The sequence below is a fragment of the Thermobia domestica genome, chromosome 11 (assembly GCF_964235325.1).
Source record: "Thermobia domestica chromosome 11, izTheDome1.hap1.1, whole genome shotgun sequence".
NCBI classification, from domain to species: domain Eukaryota; kingdom Metazoa; phylum Arthropoda; class Insecta; order Zygentoma; family Lepismatidae; genus Thermobia; species Thermobia domestica.
The window spans coordinates 20,495,358-20,514,910 of record NC_137464.1 but is presented as its reverse complement, the minus strand read 5'-3'; the positions used below and the strand labels follow the sequence as shown (position 1 = coordinate 20,514,910).

General features: G+C 36.2%; 1 protein-coding gene across 2 annotated transcripts in view; it reads left to right on the top strand.

The window, feature by feature from the left end:
• Positions 1-19,553, top strand: part of LOC145663961 (uncharacterized) — a 78,125-nt gene that overhangs the window by 38,592 nt on the left and 19,980 nt on the right. For both annotated transcript variants that reach the window (XM_081730194.1, XM_081730193.1), the window contains exons 11-14: positions 3,175-3,361; positions 6,666-7,107; positions 14,653-14,798; positions 18,069-18,396. In XM_081730194.1, the coding sequence (XP_081586320.1) occupies positions 3,175-3,361; positions 6,666-7,107; positions 14,653-14,798; positions 18,069-18,396 (1,103 nt within the window). The remainder of the gene's footprint in view (positions 1-3,174; positions 3,362-6,665; positions 7,108-14,652; positions 14,799-18,068; positions 18,397-19,553) is intronic.

Below are 19,553 nucleotides of genomic sequence, written 5' to 3'. Positions count from 1 at the left end.
CTTGGCTTTTCTACCTTTACAACTTTTTGCCAGTACACCAAGTTTAAGAAACCAAAAGAATAAACTGAAGCTATTCAAACATCACTCTCGAAAACGATATGAATTGGAAGAGCAGTGTAATTTAAGACATATCATAAAAGTAGGTTTGTTAGTTGAAAATTCAAAACTTTTTAACGTAGAATCAAACATTAAAATCATTTAGATAACAGTTAACTTGATACTCCCATTAAAAGAAAAAAAGTGTACATTAAATTACTTAATGACGTAACAGAAGACATATTAATAAAAAATGAACCTATACTGACTGAAGCATCCTAATGTTGATGGCAATTTGATGCTACTTTTCAGTTACCCTATATCATCAATCAAATGTAGCCTCAAGTTGTTGTCAGCAGTTGGATACTTCATTTAGGATAATTTTATTTTTCGTCTACAAATAGTTGATAAATAAAGAACATTCATAAAGATGTTAGATTAAAATTTGTGGAACACAAGAATAAGATTGTTCAAAACTCTTTTTAAGTTTTTTTTTTATTTATTTATTTATTATTTTATATATATGCTTATTCGGCATAGAACATTATGGCCAGATAATTCTATATACTACCGATTTCGATAATAGTTCCCACAGTGCTCTATGCCGAATGTACACAGGATGTAATCTCTTTTTGTTGCATTATTTAGTGCAATAAGAGCTCTATTTTTTTCAGAATTTCAACATTTTATTTTTATTTATTTATTATTTTTATTTTTTCTCGGATCGGATCAAAATAATTTGCGTGGCATTTTCAAGCATTTTTATGTATGTATGTATTTATTTTTCTACAAATCCTAACACTCGTCTCGAAAAATGTTACAAAATAGCAATTAAAACAGCTGTGATTGTAACTGACATTTGCTCCTCCTTTAGTCTGGCAACCCTGAGGTTAATGCAGATAACAACCCACCCAAGCAAGGCTCCGCCGCTTGACTTTTGTAATTTCACGTAAACACATCGATTATGCTGAAACTATGCTGAACATTAATGTTAGGACCAAAGAATATTCTCGTCAAGGTGGTGCCCATCTAAGGAATGTAATCTCCAAACACTGAACGTAATGCAAAATTCCCATCCTTTGGTAATGTGTTCCACATAGTTGATAATAAATATTGTGTTCAACATACTCCACAAATGCATTTTAAATGTGTTCCATCAATATCGCCCAGCCTGTATTTAAAACTTGGCGGGATTTTGTATCAAAAAATAAAAAGTCATAAAACTGGTAATTAGTATCGTTAAAAGTATACAACGACAAATTTGCTGTGCCACTTAGTTCTCGTGATCGTCAGGAAAAGCTATAATAATAACTTAAGAAAGCTTGTAATGGGTGAGCTTTGGAGCCTTTGTTGCCATTTTGCCTTTTTGTTTTAATTCTGATTGCCAGTTTTATCCCTGCCTTTGCAGCTTTTGAGAAAGTGCTCCTCGAGGATTCGAAATAAAAAGATTGAACGGAGGGGTAAGTAAGTACATTCGTTTATACTTCATCAGACTGAAGGTGGGGGGTGGGGTGGGGATAAATCCTTTATCGAAAAAATGAAAGAAAGAACAAACTAAGGAAAATAAGCTGAAACGTTATAATGGCATAGAGTCACGTTACTGTGTTGGGCTGGTTGAAAGAGCAGACAGTTTAGTTGAGTAAGATACACAAAATGTGTATTACAAATATTTCATTCTTCTATTAATTACTTACCTTCATTGAATTCTCTCCCCTTTCAACCAAGCAACATTATCACGTGACTGTATGCTGTTACGGCGTCGAATCTTGATGTTCTTTAGTTATTTTTTCTTTAATCTGTATAGAGAGAATCCTCGGGTTACGACACAGTTTCATTCCTACGATAGTTGCAAACTAAAGTTTGGTGTAAGTTGAAAACGTCCTACTCTAAGTCTCTTAGTTATTCTAATGCGGTTGTTAAATCACAGTTTAAAACATAAGTGCACAACTAAGTCACAGAGGAAAAAGAACGCAAATATACGGTATTAACGTAGGTAACCATGTTGGGGGATGCCAACTTTCTTGATTGTATGCGTTGTATTGCGTATCCTTATGCAAGGCGCAACCAAACGCGAGGTTTTTTACACACAGCCCGTAAGTATGACGTTCATGACTTAAGCCGAAACACAAATTTTTATGGAAGTGAGTGTTGTAAAATTGAAGTGTTATACGAGGGACAGTCAAAACGTTCCCGGAATTTCGTTGTAACTATTTATTATCATCATATAGGTACACATTCACTTAATTGCCTTCAAAATAGGCTCCTTGAGAACACACACTTGTTCCACCGTTCCTATCATTGCTGAAAATAACGCTGAAAGTCCAGTTCTGATATGTTCCAAAGTTCAACCGATGCATTGGTTTGGATATCTTCTACGGTAGCAAAACGGTTACCTTTGAGGCCCTTCTTGATTTTGGGGAAGAGCTAGAAATCCGCTGGTGCTAAATCCGGTGAATAGGAAGGCTAATGGAGAGGAATGTTCGTTTTTGCGAGCCGTTTTGCTTCCGTAGAAGACATCCAAACCAGCACGGCGGCTGAACTTCGGAACATACCAAAACAGGACTTTCAGCGTTATTTCCAGCAATGGTAGCACCGGTGGAATAAGTATTTGTGTTCTCAGGAGACCCATTTTGAAGGCGATTAGTGAATATGTATCTATATGTGGTAATAAATAGTTACAACGAAATTTCGGGAACTTCTTGTCTGCCCCTCGTATGTTGAGACTGTGGATACATATAGGCGGATCCAAGGGAAAGAGGAGGAGAGATCCAAATAGGAAAAAAATCAAAATAACAGTTGGGCACCATATTTAAAATTCAAAGTAATATTTCAACATTCCATTAATTGTTCCTTCTTAACACTTCCTCAGTCAAATAGTTTGAGTTTCTAACCTATTGTCACCACCTTAACAATATTATCACGTGAAATTCTGGTGTGGTGCCAAGACTGACTTTCCTAAAGTACTTTCCTTTCCCTTAGTTTCTTTCTTTCATGCAGTGATAAGTGGAAGTGCTTACTCATAGTTGTATTTTTATATATTTGTGTGATAATATGTGTAAATAACTAAATGTTTAGTTATAGAAGAGTAAATAGAGTTATTTTTGAAGTAATTGATTAAAAATTGTTGTATGATTTCAGTCAACGGAATCTCTATCGTCGTCATCCGCACAGTGTGATTCTTTGCCAGGCACTCCACGAGAGGACCACTCAGCTAACAGAAATCGTCGACATGGAAGTCCCAAAAAATTGTTTGATGATGAAGGAACGGACTCAGACAAAAATATGGATGAGTTGCTGGGACTCTGCTCTGGACAATTCTCCTCAGGTAATAAGAAATAGAAATAAAATCTAAAACACTCAGCAATCAGCAATCCGAAAAGAGAGGCTTATTTATTTATGAAATGTTTCACGTTTTTAGATTATGCTAAGTACAGATAAAAAGTTATTGTACTCTTGAGTTAAAAAATGGTGTATCTGTGAACTTAATTTTTTTCTGTTCTCTACTCTGGTGTGTGGGGTCCCTGGTTCGATCCCAGATCACGCCAAGTGAACTTTGTGGTGGACAAACACCGTGTGCATGGATTTTCTCGGGGCTCTCCCGTTTCCAACCACTTCCTTCATTCCACCATTTCATTCATTTCTCATCATCACCGTCCCCTTTAGCCTACACAGCATAAACGTGGGACGTAAAACTTTAAGATTTCACTTAATTTTCTTTTCTTTTTTCTGTTCTGAACATGTACGGAGTTATTATTCTACGTACATGTTTCTGTAATTTCTGTATCTTTAGAGTGCCACGCTTTCTGACAGTTATGAAACTGACATAAAAGGATAAAAAATGGATTGGATTGCCTATTTTTCCCCAGATTCACAACTGCATTAAATAGAATCCAGGGTTGGCAAAAACATGGTTTTTATTTAAAAAAAAAAAACTTTTTTTTTTGTTTAAACCAGGTTTTTATGGTTTAAATGATTTGCTCTATATTCATATCATATATGGACAGAAATAAGTTTGTTTCGCCTTGATGTTATTATGCAACAACCGGGTTATGCTGGAAGGGGTCACATAAGCTTAAAGCGGAATAAAAACCGCTTCTCGAGTTACATCCGAGAGAAATTGTTCTTCATTTGAACTCGCAACCAGGACTAATTGGCCACAAATGCGATACGTCTGCCGACTCACTCACGAAGGAATCCTGATAAAAAAATACGTTGTACTGATCTTTACATGCTTCTTAATATAACTGTCAAGAGGCATTTCAGAAGGACAAAAAGATAAACAGTTGCACAAGTGAAACCATTACACAGAATTACATATGAACAATTTCAAAGTACTACGGAGTACAGAAGAACTAATTTAGTTCAAGTTAGTTAACAACGACTTTTATTGGTCCAAATTAAAGAAATACACCGACTTAATCTGCATATCAATAAGAAAAGGGAATAAAGATACGAATTATTTGAGTCCACTTTGGCTCAAACTCATTTATACATAGATAGATACCAAAGATACTAAATGCCTCTCGTAGGGTCTGTATGACCCCTCCCCCTCCCACACACACACACAAAAAAAAGTACGGCATTTTCGATGTATTTTATCAATAGTAAACATTGAAACGAAACAATATTTAGAATTTTTCTTCGATTGCAATTACATAACAATAATAACAACTACAAAAAAATCACAAAATAAACATTTATAAACTTGTAAAAAAAAAAAAAAAAAAAAAAAAAAGTTGCTTTTGTAGTATAATCTTTTTGAGTAATGAATGGGGAATTTAGGTCTGAATATAATACGAATAGTATACGGGAGTGAAACGTGATAACCCACAAATGTGTGTTCATCAAGATTTTACAAACACTTACACTTTTACGAACATTTTTTTGTTTTTTGGTTTAAACCAGTTTTTTTTTTTTTTTTTTTTTTTTTTTTAAAAAAAAACAGCTGGTTTAAATCTTGGTTTAAACCAGCCAACCCTGATAGAATCTATACACAATACAGTTTTCGTACAGCTTTAAAACTACCTAAAACTTTTAGAAAAGAACATCAACCAATTTAAGAGTTATTACATGGATCCAAATGAAAAATCGGGTATTTACGAAATAAAATGCAGTTGCCAAGAGAGTTTTATAGATAAAACGAAGAGAAATTTAAAAGTATGAGTAAAGGAACACATTGGAGATTTAGAAGCGGAAAATCCGGTGTCAAGTTTATAGAAACATTTAAAAGAAGCGCAACACAGAAAAAAAAAAAAAAAAAAAAAAAAACTAGAAGTGAAGTAGAGAGACTGGTTTTTGAAAATTTATTTATTCATTTAAAATAAAATAAAATAAATCTAGACAAGGAATGGCTGAGTGACGAATTGGAGACGGTAATTACAAAATTTTCACAGCATTTTGGCGTGACGATAAAAACAACATGACTTGGCAACCTTCCAACAAAAAACAGGAAAGACGCACATATTAACTCCGCCATATTTTACTTTGCTTCAGCATCATCTGCAGCTCGCTGACGCTCTTGACAACGTGTTTTTTGTACATCTCTTTCCCTTGGTAAGTCCGTTCTTTTTTATTCCCTGATATTTCTGTTCTTTTTCTTCCTGTTTTTAACATCCGTGACTAGAGATGTAAATGAGCGAACTTTCGTTTTCGAACGTTCGTTTCCGAACTTTTCCCGAACTTTCGCTTTTTCTTCATTTACTAATTAGCAACACTCATTTTTATAATAACTTATTCTGAACATTGTGTGATGACTGTGAGCTAGCTACGTGTTATACAGTATAGTTATTTGCACCAAAATGATAAAAGATGGACTGACACACATTGATATTATACATGATATGGATAAACACGTAAAACACATTATTGTAACTGAATCAGTGCTTTCCACAAAGAAAAAAAATATTAAATAAAATGATTTAATTTTGTATTGGTAATGCGTGAGTTTATGATATAAACTTGTTTGTGCAAGTCAAATTTAAGTTTTCGGTTGTCAGCATCATGTAAAATTGAAGGTTTCTGCCGAAAACATACTGTTTTACGATATAGGCTTGGAATTTGAAATACATGCTTGTAACGCTCCGTAACGTCTTTTGAAAAAATGTGAAAATTATGTACTATTAGAAAGAGAAAAAAGAAACTAAAATTTACTTCGATTTTTAATATAGCCATTTTATATACCAAAATGTTTGTAACTTTACAGGGATTTTTAAATGGACAATTTAAAAAAATGAGCCGAACTTTCGCGCGAACTTTTCATGTTTAAACTTTTCATGAAATTTTCCAACACTATCCGTGACCAAGACTCCAGGGGAAAGTCGAAAGCTTGGAACTCTAAAGATTCAGGAATTACAGAAACGTGTAAGTAGAATGGTGGTTACAATTCCTGAGCGTGGTTTTGCAATGTCTGAATGTACGGAATTTTTGATGTCCTATTCATTGGTTGAGTTATAGAGGGTGGTTTCCCACTAGGCGTAAAAACGGACATCTCATTCGCACCATCCCAATGCTTCATAGTGTGGGTATCCGGAGCGGAGGATAAGAGTGGCTAGTTGTACCTAACATGACAGTATTTTATGTGTGTCTGGCACTAAGTGAACAAAGTAAAATCTGTTATATTCACGTTACAGGTACTTCACAGAAGGACTTCCCGGCAGCTGTTAATAAATTAATTGATCCTAAAATAACGCCCGAAGTTGATAATCTGGCTGATATATGTTCTGGAAAGTTTCCGTCCCAAGTGAACGATTCCGAAGAGCCGGAGGGTTTCCCCAAAGAACTTAGCAAGTTCGTTAATCATGCGAACGCAGCAGATGCTGAAGATGAATTACTTGAGTTGTGCTCAGGAAAATTTGATACTCAGCCCTTGAGTTCTTCCGTAATGGAGGCAGTGGAGGGACAAGCTTCGTATCAAAGTACGATACCTTTTGAAGATTCGCAGGACTTCAAACTTACGTTTTCAGAAGATACTACGACGGATCTTCATGACGGCAAAACGAAGTCCAACACAAGCACTAATGTTGTTGGCAGCATTCAAAGACAGGATACTGTAGAAGTACCTGTTTCTCAAAGGTGGGTGTTCATAGCAGATAGCTATAGATAATAACTGAAACTTACCATTGATTTCTAATTTTACGACTTAGTTTTTTCTTTTCTTGTATACTCAGCACTCTTTTCCTGATTTTTCTAAATAGCTCACTAACAAAATTAAGATGATGATGATTGTAAAATGCTATCAAATGAACTAGGTTGTTGATTCAAATTTTAATTATTAATTGTGCGCACTCGTAATGTTTTTTTTTTTTTTTTTTTTTAATTATCATTTTAGTGCATTTTATTTGTTTCATCGCCAATATTTCAACCTCTAATGGTCCTGAGGCCTTCGTTCGTACTAATTGTTTTTTGGAAAGTGAACTCGATCACATACCTAACTCGTCTTCTCAGAGTGTGGTTTTATCCTGAATTTGTAGGATTTAATGAGGATAAGATGAATATTTAAACTATTTCTAGTCTCCCAAGAAGGTCCTTCATTTTAGTATTAGTAGGGCTCATAGAGAGTCCTTAAAAAAAAAAAAAAAAGTTACTTTTTTGCAAGGTTTGTCCAAGTGGGCCCACCTGAAAAAAACCACTTTAAAACCCACCTGGGTTTTTGACCTTTTGTTAGTATATTATTGGTACAACTAAGGTGATCACATTGTAAGTGATGTTTTTAAGATTTTAGACTTTCCTTGAACGAATTAGAGGCTTTCACGTTAAGGTATACAACAACATTCAACATAAGACCTTTATAAAGTTCTGAATTCACTAAATGAATTAAAAAAAAAAAAAAAAAAAAAAAAAAAAAAAAGCACCTTAGCTTAAGATAGTTATAGAACAAATTAATGTATGGATTATGCTTATAGCCAATTTGAAGTAAAATAAGCAATTTTGTACTTTAGAAAATATTTTCCGTGAATAGTATGCTCGTCGACTTGGCGACACCGAGAGACGTTATCACTCATACGTTTGACGGGTTTAAGGTCATAGGTGCCGGTACTAATAGTACATATGTAAATACATTAGTAAAACTATTAGTATTATTTCTTACCTTTGATGTAAAACACAAGGTTCTTCAACTAAAATTTGGTTTTCCAACAATAACAGTTTAATTCAGTCATTTGTTGCTACTCTTCAAATAAGCATTCTGTAGAATCAACACCAGCAGTAGCGTAAAAATTCTTGTCAAATTTAAGAAGCTTAATGCTCGGAGTTCCGAAGACTTTGTAACGCTTACTATTTCAAGTGCTGAGTTCAAATTTCCGTACTAGTAGAAGTTTTGATGTGCACACCGTGAAAGAAGTGTTCGGGAAATTCCCGAATTAAACGCAGAAGGATCGGAAATGAATACTTCAACAATAAAACTATTTATTTTACGCTTAAGCCTGCCATACGTCCCGTAAAAAACGGGAGTGTCCAGTTTTTGGGCCCGAGTGTCCCGCGTCCCCGTAAATTTAGTCGGGACAGGGAAATATCCCATATTTTAACTCCGTTCCATTTCTGCTGTCAATATCAGCTTATTCGAAAAGTAAAAAACAAAAAATTCTGACATTGGCTGGGAATCCTGTAATTAGTGAATGAACAGTACGCTGTTGCATGTAACAGTTTCGAGGAAGTTATAACACCACCCTGTTTGACTTGATAGCGAGCGAAATTTGCAATGCTACTTTTCCATTGCACTTGATGGAAACTCGGATCCTCTCCGGAACATAATAATAATAATAATAATAATAATAATAATAATAATAATAATAATAATAATAATAATAATGGATTTGAGTTCTGTATGTGCACTAGAGGTGAACTCTCTACCACTGAGCCACCGCGGCCTATTATACTTTTGTTCATAACCAGACTACAGTTCATATCATTGTGTTGGAAAGTTGAGGAGGGGGGGGGGATCTGATGTGCCCCGTATTCTCATTAAGAAAATATGGCAGGTTCATTTACGCTGGAAGATGTTAATTTCATATAAGACATTTTAAAACATTTATTTATTTCATACAACATGAATTGTATCTTTGTTTTAAATTAATAGACCCCTTTCGGTATTCATATTTGGCGAAAGTCAGTCAGGCTTCTGGATGACTTGATCTACATTTGTTCGTTTGTCTGCCGAGCTCCTTCATGGCTATGCGGTTAGTGTACGTGTTTTCGGCGTGGGACCGGGTTTGCCTCCCGGAGGGAGCTCATGTGGTTCGGATTATACGTTAATTAGTAGGTCCCGTCTCATATAGCCTCGCTGGTGAAAGGGACGTTAAACACAAAATCAACTCAACTCGTTTGTCTGCCTCTACCACACACACTGCAGGGTACAACTTTTGGCCTTTTAACTAAAAATTTTCAGAATACAAGCACGAGACACACTAAATTTCCTGTATAGATTTTGGTGGCATATCAACGTAAAATATCAAAATGGCGGCCATTTTTTCAAAACAGCGAGTATCCACGCTACGAAGCGCAATTTTCAGTCTTGTTGAAATTTTGATGGTGGAAGCACGAGATATGCTAAATTTGTTGTATAGATTTTCTCGGTGATCGAATGTAAAATTTCAAAATGGCGGCCATTTTATCAAAACAGCAGTAAGTAGAAAATTATTGCAAGTTGTGACAATGACAATCTTGAAATATAAATCACAGATATAAGTCATATTTTAACACTTTTACCCCAAAGACATTGAAATATTTCGAAAAAACCCGAAAATACCCAATTAAAACCGAAAATACCCGAAAAAACCATATGGGCCCAGGGAAAAAGCCCGGGTTTTTTCAAACCCTGCTTTTTTGGGAGGTCAAGTGACTTTTCCGTGTGATTTATGTTTTGCATTTCCAGTTTTTTAAGAAAAATACAAAAATAAATGGAAAAAGGCAGAAAGTTGTTACCCATTACTCTTCTGGAAGCTTCAGTACTTGCCGCCACATGTGAAATAGTTAGCTTTATTCTCACTTCAGCTTTTATTCTTTCTAAAGCACAGTGGATGGTTGGTGGATGCTTAAGCTCTCAAGTGAGGTTGAGAACCCTTCTGTGTCTATTCTTTCTTCTATCATAAGAGTTAATGCTCCGCTCAACGTTGTGTGTGTTTGTGTGGTTCATCATGTTCGTCTTAAGAGCAGGTGATGAATTTGAATATTTCATGGCTTTGAGAATCCTCATTGCGAAGTTAAATAGGCCAGAACTGGTTCCACTTACTCAGAAGCTTCTTACATCTGCTAAGTCTGCTTACCGTAATTACAAAGCATACTTGGAAAACCTAAGAAAGGAGGAAGCTCAAAAAGAAGTAGTAAAGATGAAACAAAACGACAAACAAAGAAAGAAGTGATGGAGAAATTGACAAAGGAAAAAAGGGGCATGATGAGTTTTTTGTAACTTTTTCGTGTGCTTTTGGTCACTTTTCAACTATTTACTAGAGGCAAGATCATTATGAGCCCTGTATTAGTGTTTCCAATTTCCATGCTACTCAATGTTTTTTTAATTATGTAAAGAATTCCCTGCATTGAATGTTGAGGTGAATTTAGATACCTATAAAATTAACTTAGGGAGCACCGTAGTCTAATGGTTAGAACGTCGAACGTATGTCCGTGTAGTCCTGGGTTCCATTCCCAGTCAATGCTTGCCAATTTTCGGCCTCCACCCAGCGTTGTGAGGCAGACTGGGGAGTTACGTGAAAAGCAAGACGTGACAGGCCACTAGATCTAGAATGCGCCTGTTAGGGACAAGGCGTCGCAGTGCACTGATCACATGCTCGCCGCTAGGCTGGACGTGGTTCGGCCGATCGCTAGCAGATGGCGCTGGAGCAGGCTTAGGCTCACAAATGGGTCGTTACGCTAAGTGGTTTGCTTTGATTTTGGTTTTATAAATAAACTTAGAAATTTTTATAGAAAGAGCAAATAATTTACATGGTATTATTATTTTCCTACAATATATATTGGGAACCTTACTATTCATCTAGTCTTATTCGTCGGATTACTTCTTGAACTGCTTCCTAATTCGTATTTTTTTTCTTGTGTTTCGAAAAAAGGGACATATTTAGTATTTAAGATCGAAATTCAGTAGATTAGATTAGTGTGTCTTGAACCCTTCTGAGAATGGGAAAATTGAAGTAGTGAGCATGTAGCGTCGCCCATTTTTCTTTTAGAGAGAATAGTGTTTCTATATCCATTATCATTAAATTAAAAAGTACTCGTAGTACTTCAGGTGTTTATAAAGCTATATGCAAATGCAACGAATCGTACGTAGGCATGACTACACGTGTAGGAAAATTAGACATGAATTAACAGTTATAGTTAGTATAGGTCTTCGGCGCGGGAGACCCAGGTTCGATTCCCGGCGGGAGCTCACGTTAAGGTGTAGGTCCACGGCTCATATAGCCTCGCTGTTGAACGGGACGCTAAATCTATCGAATTGACAGTTCTAAACCATGGGAAAATTTCTATTGATAAGGGAATCTGTCACAGGGTTATTAAGGTCACAGAGAGGGGTCAATCATAGACATCGTGGTGGTAGTTTCACGTGAGGGTTTCCATAGAAATGGACAACATTACGATGTTGTTGCCTTGTAAAATGTGTTCAAAAGTGTTTGTCGTCCGGGTTGGAAAAGCTATACGTGTGGTTTTTTTATGCGCGTGAATTAATTTTTTAGTTGTGTATACTTGTATAAATTTCTCTCGTTACTATTTGTATATAATCTAGATTTCACGCTTTAAATTCATTGCTTTGTGTATTCCCTTATATTGAATATTTATATTAAGTAATAACTTCCGTAATTACGTGATAATTCGTGAAATTTATTGTTTTGCACAGGAAAAATGAATAGACTGATCAGTTGAAGAAAAAAAATTGTTAAATATTCGACTTCATAGTGGTAAGTTGTGTAGAGTTCTATTTTCACATCCTTGTGGTTTGGATTTCACACTTAGCTGTAGGTTTATGTCTCACATATTGATGGTGTTGAGATAAAGAGGTAAATTTAAACATAACAAAACCAAAACTCCTATTGGTTTTAAGGAAACCTTCAAATCCAGATATAGGTTCTGGCTACATCATCTTCTAAGCCTTTTCCCAGTTAGCTGGGGTCGGCTTTTCGAATCGCTGTCCTCCACCTGTTTCTACATTGTATCGTATCCGCTGTGACACCACAGTGCAGTATATCATTCTTAATACAATTTCTCCACTTTTTCTTTGGCCGGCCTTAGGCTTGTTTCCAACTCACTTCTATAGCATCCACTCGGTGACCTACGTATTCCAAGGGTCTTACATGCCCAAACCATCTCAGTCTACTTTCTTGCAGGTTTTTCTGCTACTGGTTTCACCTTTACTGTTTCCCGGATAGTTTCATTCTTAATTTTGTCCTTCCGTGGCACTCCACACATCCATCGCAGCATCTTCATCTCTGCAACATGCAATTTCTTTTTCTTCTCTCTCTCTCTCTCTCTCTCTCTCTCTCTCTTCGTCGTCGAACATTCCGCTCTGTACAAGGCAGGTCTCACTACTCTTTTGTAAACTTTTCGTTTAAGGTGTATTGGTACCCTATGGTCACGGAACACTACTGCCGCTTCTCTTCACTTCATCCAATCGCTGCTAATTCTGCTGTTTACATCTTCTATTCCTGCATTTTCCTGCAAAATTGATCCCAGATACTTGCATTTCTTCTTCATTACCACCACTATTTTCATCCAGTCGTATCCTTGTATTCCCGATTACATTTTTCCTCACAGTACATTGTAAATATTCTGTCTTGGTTCTACTAATTCTAAGCCCTTTTCTCTCCCATACTCCTCTCCAGACATCAAGTTTCTCTTGCAGAGCCGCCTTGCTCTCACCAGCACGATGCCATCCGCAAATAGCATATTCCACGGTGTTAACTGTTGTATATCTTTTGTAAGTTCGTCCATCACAATTGCAAAAAAGTATGTGCTAAGACAAGATCCCTGATGAAGTCCTACTTTAACTGCGAACTCTCTTGTTATTCCGCACTCGCTCTTCACTCCTATTCTACATCCATTATACAGTACACATCTTGAATTATACAGATGTATGTGTTCGAAGTACACTTCTTCAGTGCCTACAAAATAAGATCCCATGGCACTCTTATCATACGCTTCCTAAGTCGATGAAAACCGTATGAAGGTCCTTCTGGTATTCTCTGTACTTTTCCATTAGCATCCTAAGTGCAAATATTACATCCGTTGTCGATCGCCCTGGCATGAAACCAAATTGCTGTAATTTCAGTCTCTTCTCTCAATCTTCCTTCTATAACTCTCTTCTAGAGCTTCATTGCATGGCTCACAAGTTTTATTCCACTGTAGTTGCTACATTCTTGCACATCTCCTTTTTTCTTTCTTTCTTTCTTTCTTTTTTTTTTTTTTGTTTTTTTAAACCGGTACAATGTAGCTGTTTCTCCCGGCTACATGTATTGTGATTTTTTAAAAAGAAATACTTACTTTTTCGTTTATTATTTTAAAAATTGTCCTATTACATATACGCCTACACACACAAATCTAAAACTTGTTCTTTTTTAGTCGTAAATAAACAGTCTTTGTTTCCCTCTTTCTCTGTCTCTCTCCCTCTCACACAGATAAAGATAAGAACACCTCTCTTATCATTCCAAACAAGCGTAAGTTAAGTTTTTTTTTCTTCTCTATTTTCGTTAGAGAGAGTATTATAGCGGACGCCTCAGCAGACTTTTCATGACGTGGCAACTTGTTTCTTCAAATGTCAATTCGTTTCTTATTTTGCGCCGAGTGTAATAGATACCAGATAATTCCTATATAAAATTAAGGAAATTTTTATTAATACTACAAGACTAGTATAAATGATTCATTCATTTTAAAAAGGCTATATTTTCAAAAATATTACACATACGAAAAGAACAACAAACTCACCAAGTTTATACACCCTCTACAAATGTTCAATATGTTTGATGACATGACACACGTGCAGACGATACTCGAACTCATTCCGTACATTTTGTAGCATAGTCCTGTCAATTGTCTGCACTGCAGCACTGATGCGTTCTTTGAGCTCGACTAAGGATTGCGGTAGTGGTGGTGCTTAAACAATGTCATTAACGTATCCGCACAGGAAGAAGTCGCAGGGCGTTAAATCAGGAGATCTGGGAGGCCAGGTGTTTTTTTTTATTTACACAAGCAACCAGTGTCCTTGAGTTGCCTCTACTACCGGAAAATACTTCGTTTACATGGCGGTTGTTTTCCATACTCTTCTCTGAAAGCGCGTTGCGCAGCTATAACAAACAAACATCTGGCATATTCAAGTACACAAAAACTTTTTCTTTTCTTGCTTTCCCTCCATTTTCGACAGGTACTAACCTCGTACTGCCACACCCGATCGGAAAGATGATGGACTCGTGCTGCCGCACACTGCAAACTTGGTGAGTTTGTGATTCTTTTCATATATCTTTCATATGTGTGCTTGTGTACGTGTAATAGTTTTGAAAATATAGTCTTTTCAAAACTAATCATTTACGCTAACTCAGTAATTTAAAGGTTATAAATTATAATAGTTTTTAACGTCATGTAAATTGTGTATTGATTTTTATATCTATTAACATTTGTTTTTCCTAGAACTCTAGAAGTTGGGGAAGGAGGTAATGATAATGCAGTTTGGGATCAGTTGAAAATACTGTCAGATGATGAACAAGAATCAGTGTTGAACAAGAAATCCCGTCGCCGGAAGAAAAAGTGGAAGAAAAGGAAGCTTGATTACTCAGGTAATAAATCTCACAATAAACTGTTAATCTTCATTAAGAACATATCTTCAGAGCCGAGAGTACAGCTTCAAATAGATGAACGGCTGGCGTTCTTATGTTTTTTTTATCGAGTTGCTCCGCATTCTAATTTCGTGGCTGGCTAATTTCTTATCCAATTTTCATTCTTATTGTTTCCAATATAAATTGGGACCAGCTGCTGTATTTAAACTTTTCTTACGTACGAAATAGGAAATGACATTCCTATTTACAGTTAGTTTGGATAGCTAGTTCTGCCTGGATTTATTTTTAATACCACATTTCTTGGAACTGAAACGATTTTTCAGGATGTCCGGGATAAAATAGCAGACATTCATTGTTACCCCTCCTGAACAATCCCAGAAGTCACGTACCCGAGATTTCTGTTGAAATCTCAGATGATATATGCTTGAAAGAAATTTTATTTACTACAGGTCTAACAAAATAATGCAGATTAATTGTAATAATTATTTATTAAAATAAGATAAAAATAACCAAAATTAAAAAAAAAAAAAAAACATTAACACGAACAAGAGAATTTAGATAAAACAACATAGCAAAAGAGTTACCTCATTCTTTTATCATAATAGATCCTCTAGGTCAAAACATTTATTTGCCAATTGGCACCTGTTCTAGTCTTCGTATCTAGAAATTTTGTAAGTCATGGCTCCGAGAAACTTTAAAACATTACTTAAGTCAACAAGATTAATGTTATCTAGGGGAATAGAAGTTGCGATTATAGCAACTTTGTCAATAGCAAAGTCAAAGATATATATATATATATATTTACCTCTTATGGCATGGTGTCTCACGAGAATGACCCTTAGCTGTTGCTAGTCGGAGAGTGGAGAGCACGTATTCTTGTATATTTTGTCCATATATACTACGGGTAGGGTGTTGGCCGGATAACACCCGAAATACGGATAAGGCGGAGTGAATTACATAGAACGGACTTGTAACGTAATTGGTTAGTAGGATGAGTCGGATGGTTTGCTATGGTGGCGTAAACAATGTTACTAATTTGCGTGACGACTCATGCAATAAAAATATGCAATTTCCTTTTTATTGATGATGATTTCCTTTTTCCTATGTATGGATGTGAACCCAAGTACAGTTCAAATCATTTGTAGGAAGAGCAATGCAACGCTGCTCCTGTAAGAGGAGAGATTCCACTACATTCCATTTAATAAACCTTTCATATGAATTATAGCCATCCTTTTGTCAAGAAATCGCATAAATGCAGCTATACTTTCATGCCCAAAAGCCAACCAAGAAAAAACAAGACCATTATAACCATAATAACGCTTATAAAAAAAATAATGATTCAATCAGAAATAATGTAAATAAAAGGCTAATAGTCACCGCAAGAAACAAACCTTATCTCTAGGAAGTACTTTCGAAGAACATAGTCTTCATTGTCAGCCTAGGCACCTTTAAAAAGGATTTAAACCATAAAAAGAATTTTAAAAATGTACGAAGTAAAAATCTTCTTGTCACTAGAATAAGACATATGTTAATAGTAATTTACTTGTCACTGTTCACTGTTGTTTACTGTTTTTTCTTTTTTCATTATCTTCCAGACGGCGAAAATGAGTAATAAAAACATTGCTCCAAATGGCATTTATGTCACCTTTATCTGAATTGAGTGCCGATTTCTCCTTATGAATGTAATAAGCTTCTTTAATTTTCCGTTCAGTTGCTGTTTTTGCTTTTTCGAACAAACATGAATTTGACAATGTTGTGGTTATTTTCTTTGAGATGTGATGCCAATCCAGATAACTCTTGTAAGCTACGAGATTTGGACGTGCGATTATCTATGAACAATATGTTACAAAAATCACTATGATGTAAAATCCTTTGATACTTAGGTAAAGTATGGTATCCCAAGGCCCGAACAGACTAGAAAAGGATTTCCTCAGAACTCTGAGCAAGCTAGGTGGAGTGGTTTTAGGATCCACGCAAGCAGAGGAGAGTTAAAAGTCCCGAAGCTCCACCTAAGCTAGGTGACTGAGGTTAGGGATTCCCTCAGAGCTCCGAGCAAGCAAAATGGGTGGGAAAGGAGGCCTAGAGCTCCGAGCAAGCTAAATGCTTTAGGTTAGGTTCCTCTCACAGCTCCAGGCAAGCTGAGAGAGTGGAGGTGACCAGCCGCTCTGATCCTCCTGGGTTTATTGGTGCTCCAGTATGGCGGTGGCGCTAGTTGTTCGTCGTCATATGACCAGTGGTGTCACTGGTATTCCTGTCGTCTGCCACTGTAGTAAGTCGTAGTAGGGCGCACATGGCTGGTGTTCATAAGTATGAGCACGTGGTGACTGTTAGTAAACAGAGCCATGCGCGGGATATTACAATATAATTTTCTATGTCAGGGCGCAAAATTTCAAAGCCAGACTCACTCGCCAATCCAAAAATGATGGTCGCCAGTATCTCTCACGTATAAATTATGAGAGGTCCCCTTCCCTCACGGCCTTTGGTTTGACAAAGAAAGAGATTACATCAGGGCATAAAATTTTAAAACCAGACAATTAGATTCAGGATAATCAATTTTGAATTGGACAGTTCATATACATGTTAAAAAAATCTTACTTTAATACTTTGTGTAACCACACTCTCTCTCTTTCTCTCTCTCTCTCTCTCTCTCTCTCTCTCTCTCTCTCTCTCTCTCTCTCTCTCTCTGCACTGAGGTACTAGTTGTCGATTGCAGTTATCGGATCAGTGTCCAAATTGTCAGCAAATCATTCAGTAAGGAGGGGTGAATTACAACATTATGAAAACTTCACATCCCGTTTTTTCTCTGTCAGTGACAATTATTTTCGTGCGAAACAAACTGCGCAGCCCTGTGAGTTAGACAGAAACCATTCCTACTGAACACCGGTCGCCAGCTCTAAATTTCTAGTCGCCATTGGGGGCGCGGTGGCTCAGTGGTAGAGCGTTCACCTCCGGTGCTTGGGGTCCCTGGTTCGATCCCAGCTTGCGATGTGTGGATTTTGTGGACAAACACCGTGCTCATGGGTTTTCTCGGGGTTCTCCCGTTTCCTCCCACTTTCTTCATTCCACCATTTCAGTCATCATCTCTCATCATCACCGTCTCTTTTAGCCTAACCGGCATAATCGTGGGACGTAAAACTTAAAGATTTCATTTCATTTCATTTCTAGTCGCCATTGGTGAACGGAAATTTTGCGCCCTGTACTATGTATCATCATCCATTTAAAGGGTCCATTTTTATAATTTCGTTAATACACGTTTGTGTACTATTGCAGACGACGAATCCGAGGAGGAAGATAATACTTCGGAGGAGGAGGAGGTGATGGAACCAGAAGCAGGCGAGGAGGAATTGTTCGATTATGACTCTGAAGAAAATGAAAGAGAAAAGGAAGAAGACGTTGAGAAATTTAAAGGTTTTACTGTCGCTGGGAAGAAAGGTTTATTCCGTCCAGAATTTTTGGAGAATGAAGCCGAGCTTTCGGAATCCGATTGGAACAGCGAAGATGAAGATGAAAGGGGATTGGACCGTTTGGAGTTAGAAGAAGGAGATAAGGATGATTTGAATGAGGATGAAGTCAGAGAGGAATTGGAAAAAATTCATATGTAAGTTTTCTTTTTTCTTTTTCCTTTTTTTTTCCATATGTTATTATAGTAGTCCCGAAAACGGCCTAATGTGCATCGAAGGATGGCTGAGTTTTTGAAAATGCCGGATTATCGGGAATGGGGTTTAAAAAAATACAAGTGTTTTCTTAGAAAATATAGTACTGTACTCGTATGTATTGGTTGCTTGAAAGTACAACAGAGAATAAACTGCCCAATTATCCTTAAACAAAAGAAAAGTATGTACTCTATGAAGTCATAGAGCCTTTACTATACATGAAAACGAAAATTAATGAATACACACTGTACAGTAATTTATTTGATAAGAGATATCTCAGAAAAATACTTTATGAAGGCATAAAGCTGTCTATAATGAAAATTAACAAATTAGCTTTGTAAAAACTGGCTGCCAGGGTGTGAACTGCCGGATTATCGAGTGCCAAGTTTTAGAGACTCTCCTATATTTTATTTAAATTTTACTAAAGTATCTAAATATAAAGTTTATACTTATCGAAGCACCTGAATGGTAAAAATCTAACCTTAACCTAGGCATTTGAGCAACAACTTTTTTTGATCAGTATGAATCCTTCAAGAAATCTATGTTGTCTGAAAGAATCACATTATCGGTAACATTCCTGCGCTATAGAAACATTATAAACTGGACTGTTTTCGTATAAACTGATTTTGAATTCAGATATAGAGAAAGCAATACAAATGTAAAATGGAGGAAACTCTGAATATCATAACAGTGTTCAATTAAATGCTATTTTTAAAGTAAAGAAGTAAACTCATAATAATTAATAAGAAAAGATCTCAGTTAAAATTGTTTCTAGTGTGAAGGGGAGTAGAAAGGTATTCTTAAAGGATTGGTATTGAAGAAAGCGAAAAGTTGTCTCTTGAAACATCTACTTTCAAGATTTCGATTTTTAGGGTTCACGTTGATCTTAAAAAAGCCAGGGTACGTCAGGGAAATTAAAATGTGTGAGGGAATGTTTCAAAATGTGCCGAAAGTCAGAGAAATCTGCTATACTTCACAGAGGAGAGGGATTTTTTTTTTTAAACCTGCTTACAGAAGATACGAAGAACACTTCAAAGAATGAGAACAGATTTAAAAAAAAATGTTAAGGGAAAAGCTACAGAAAGATAAATATCTGTAAAAA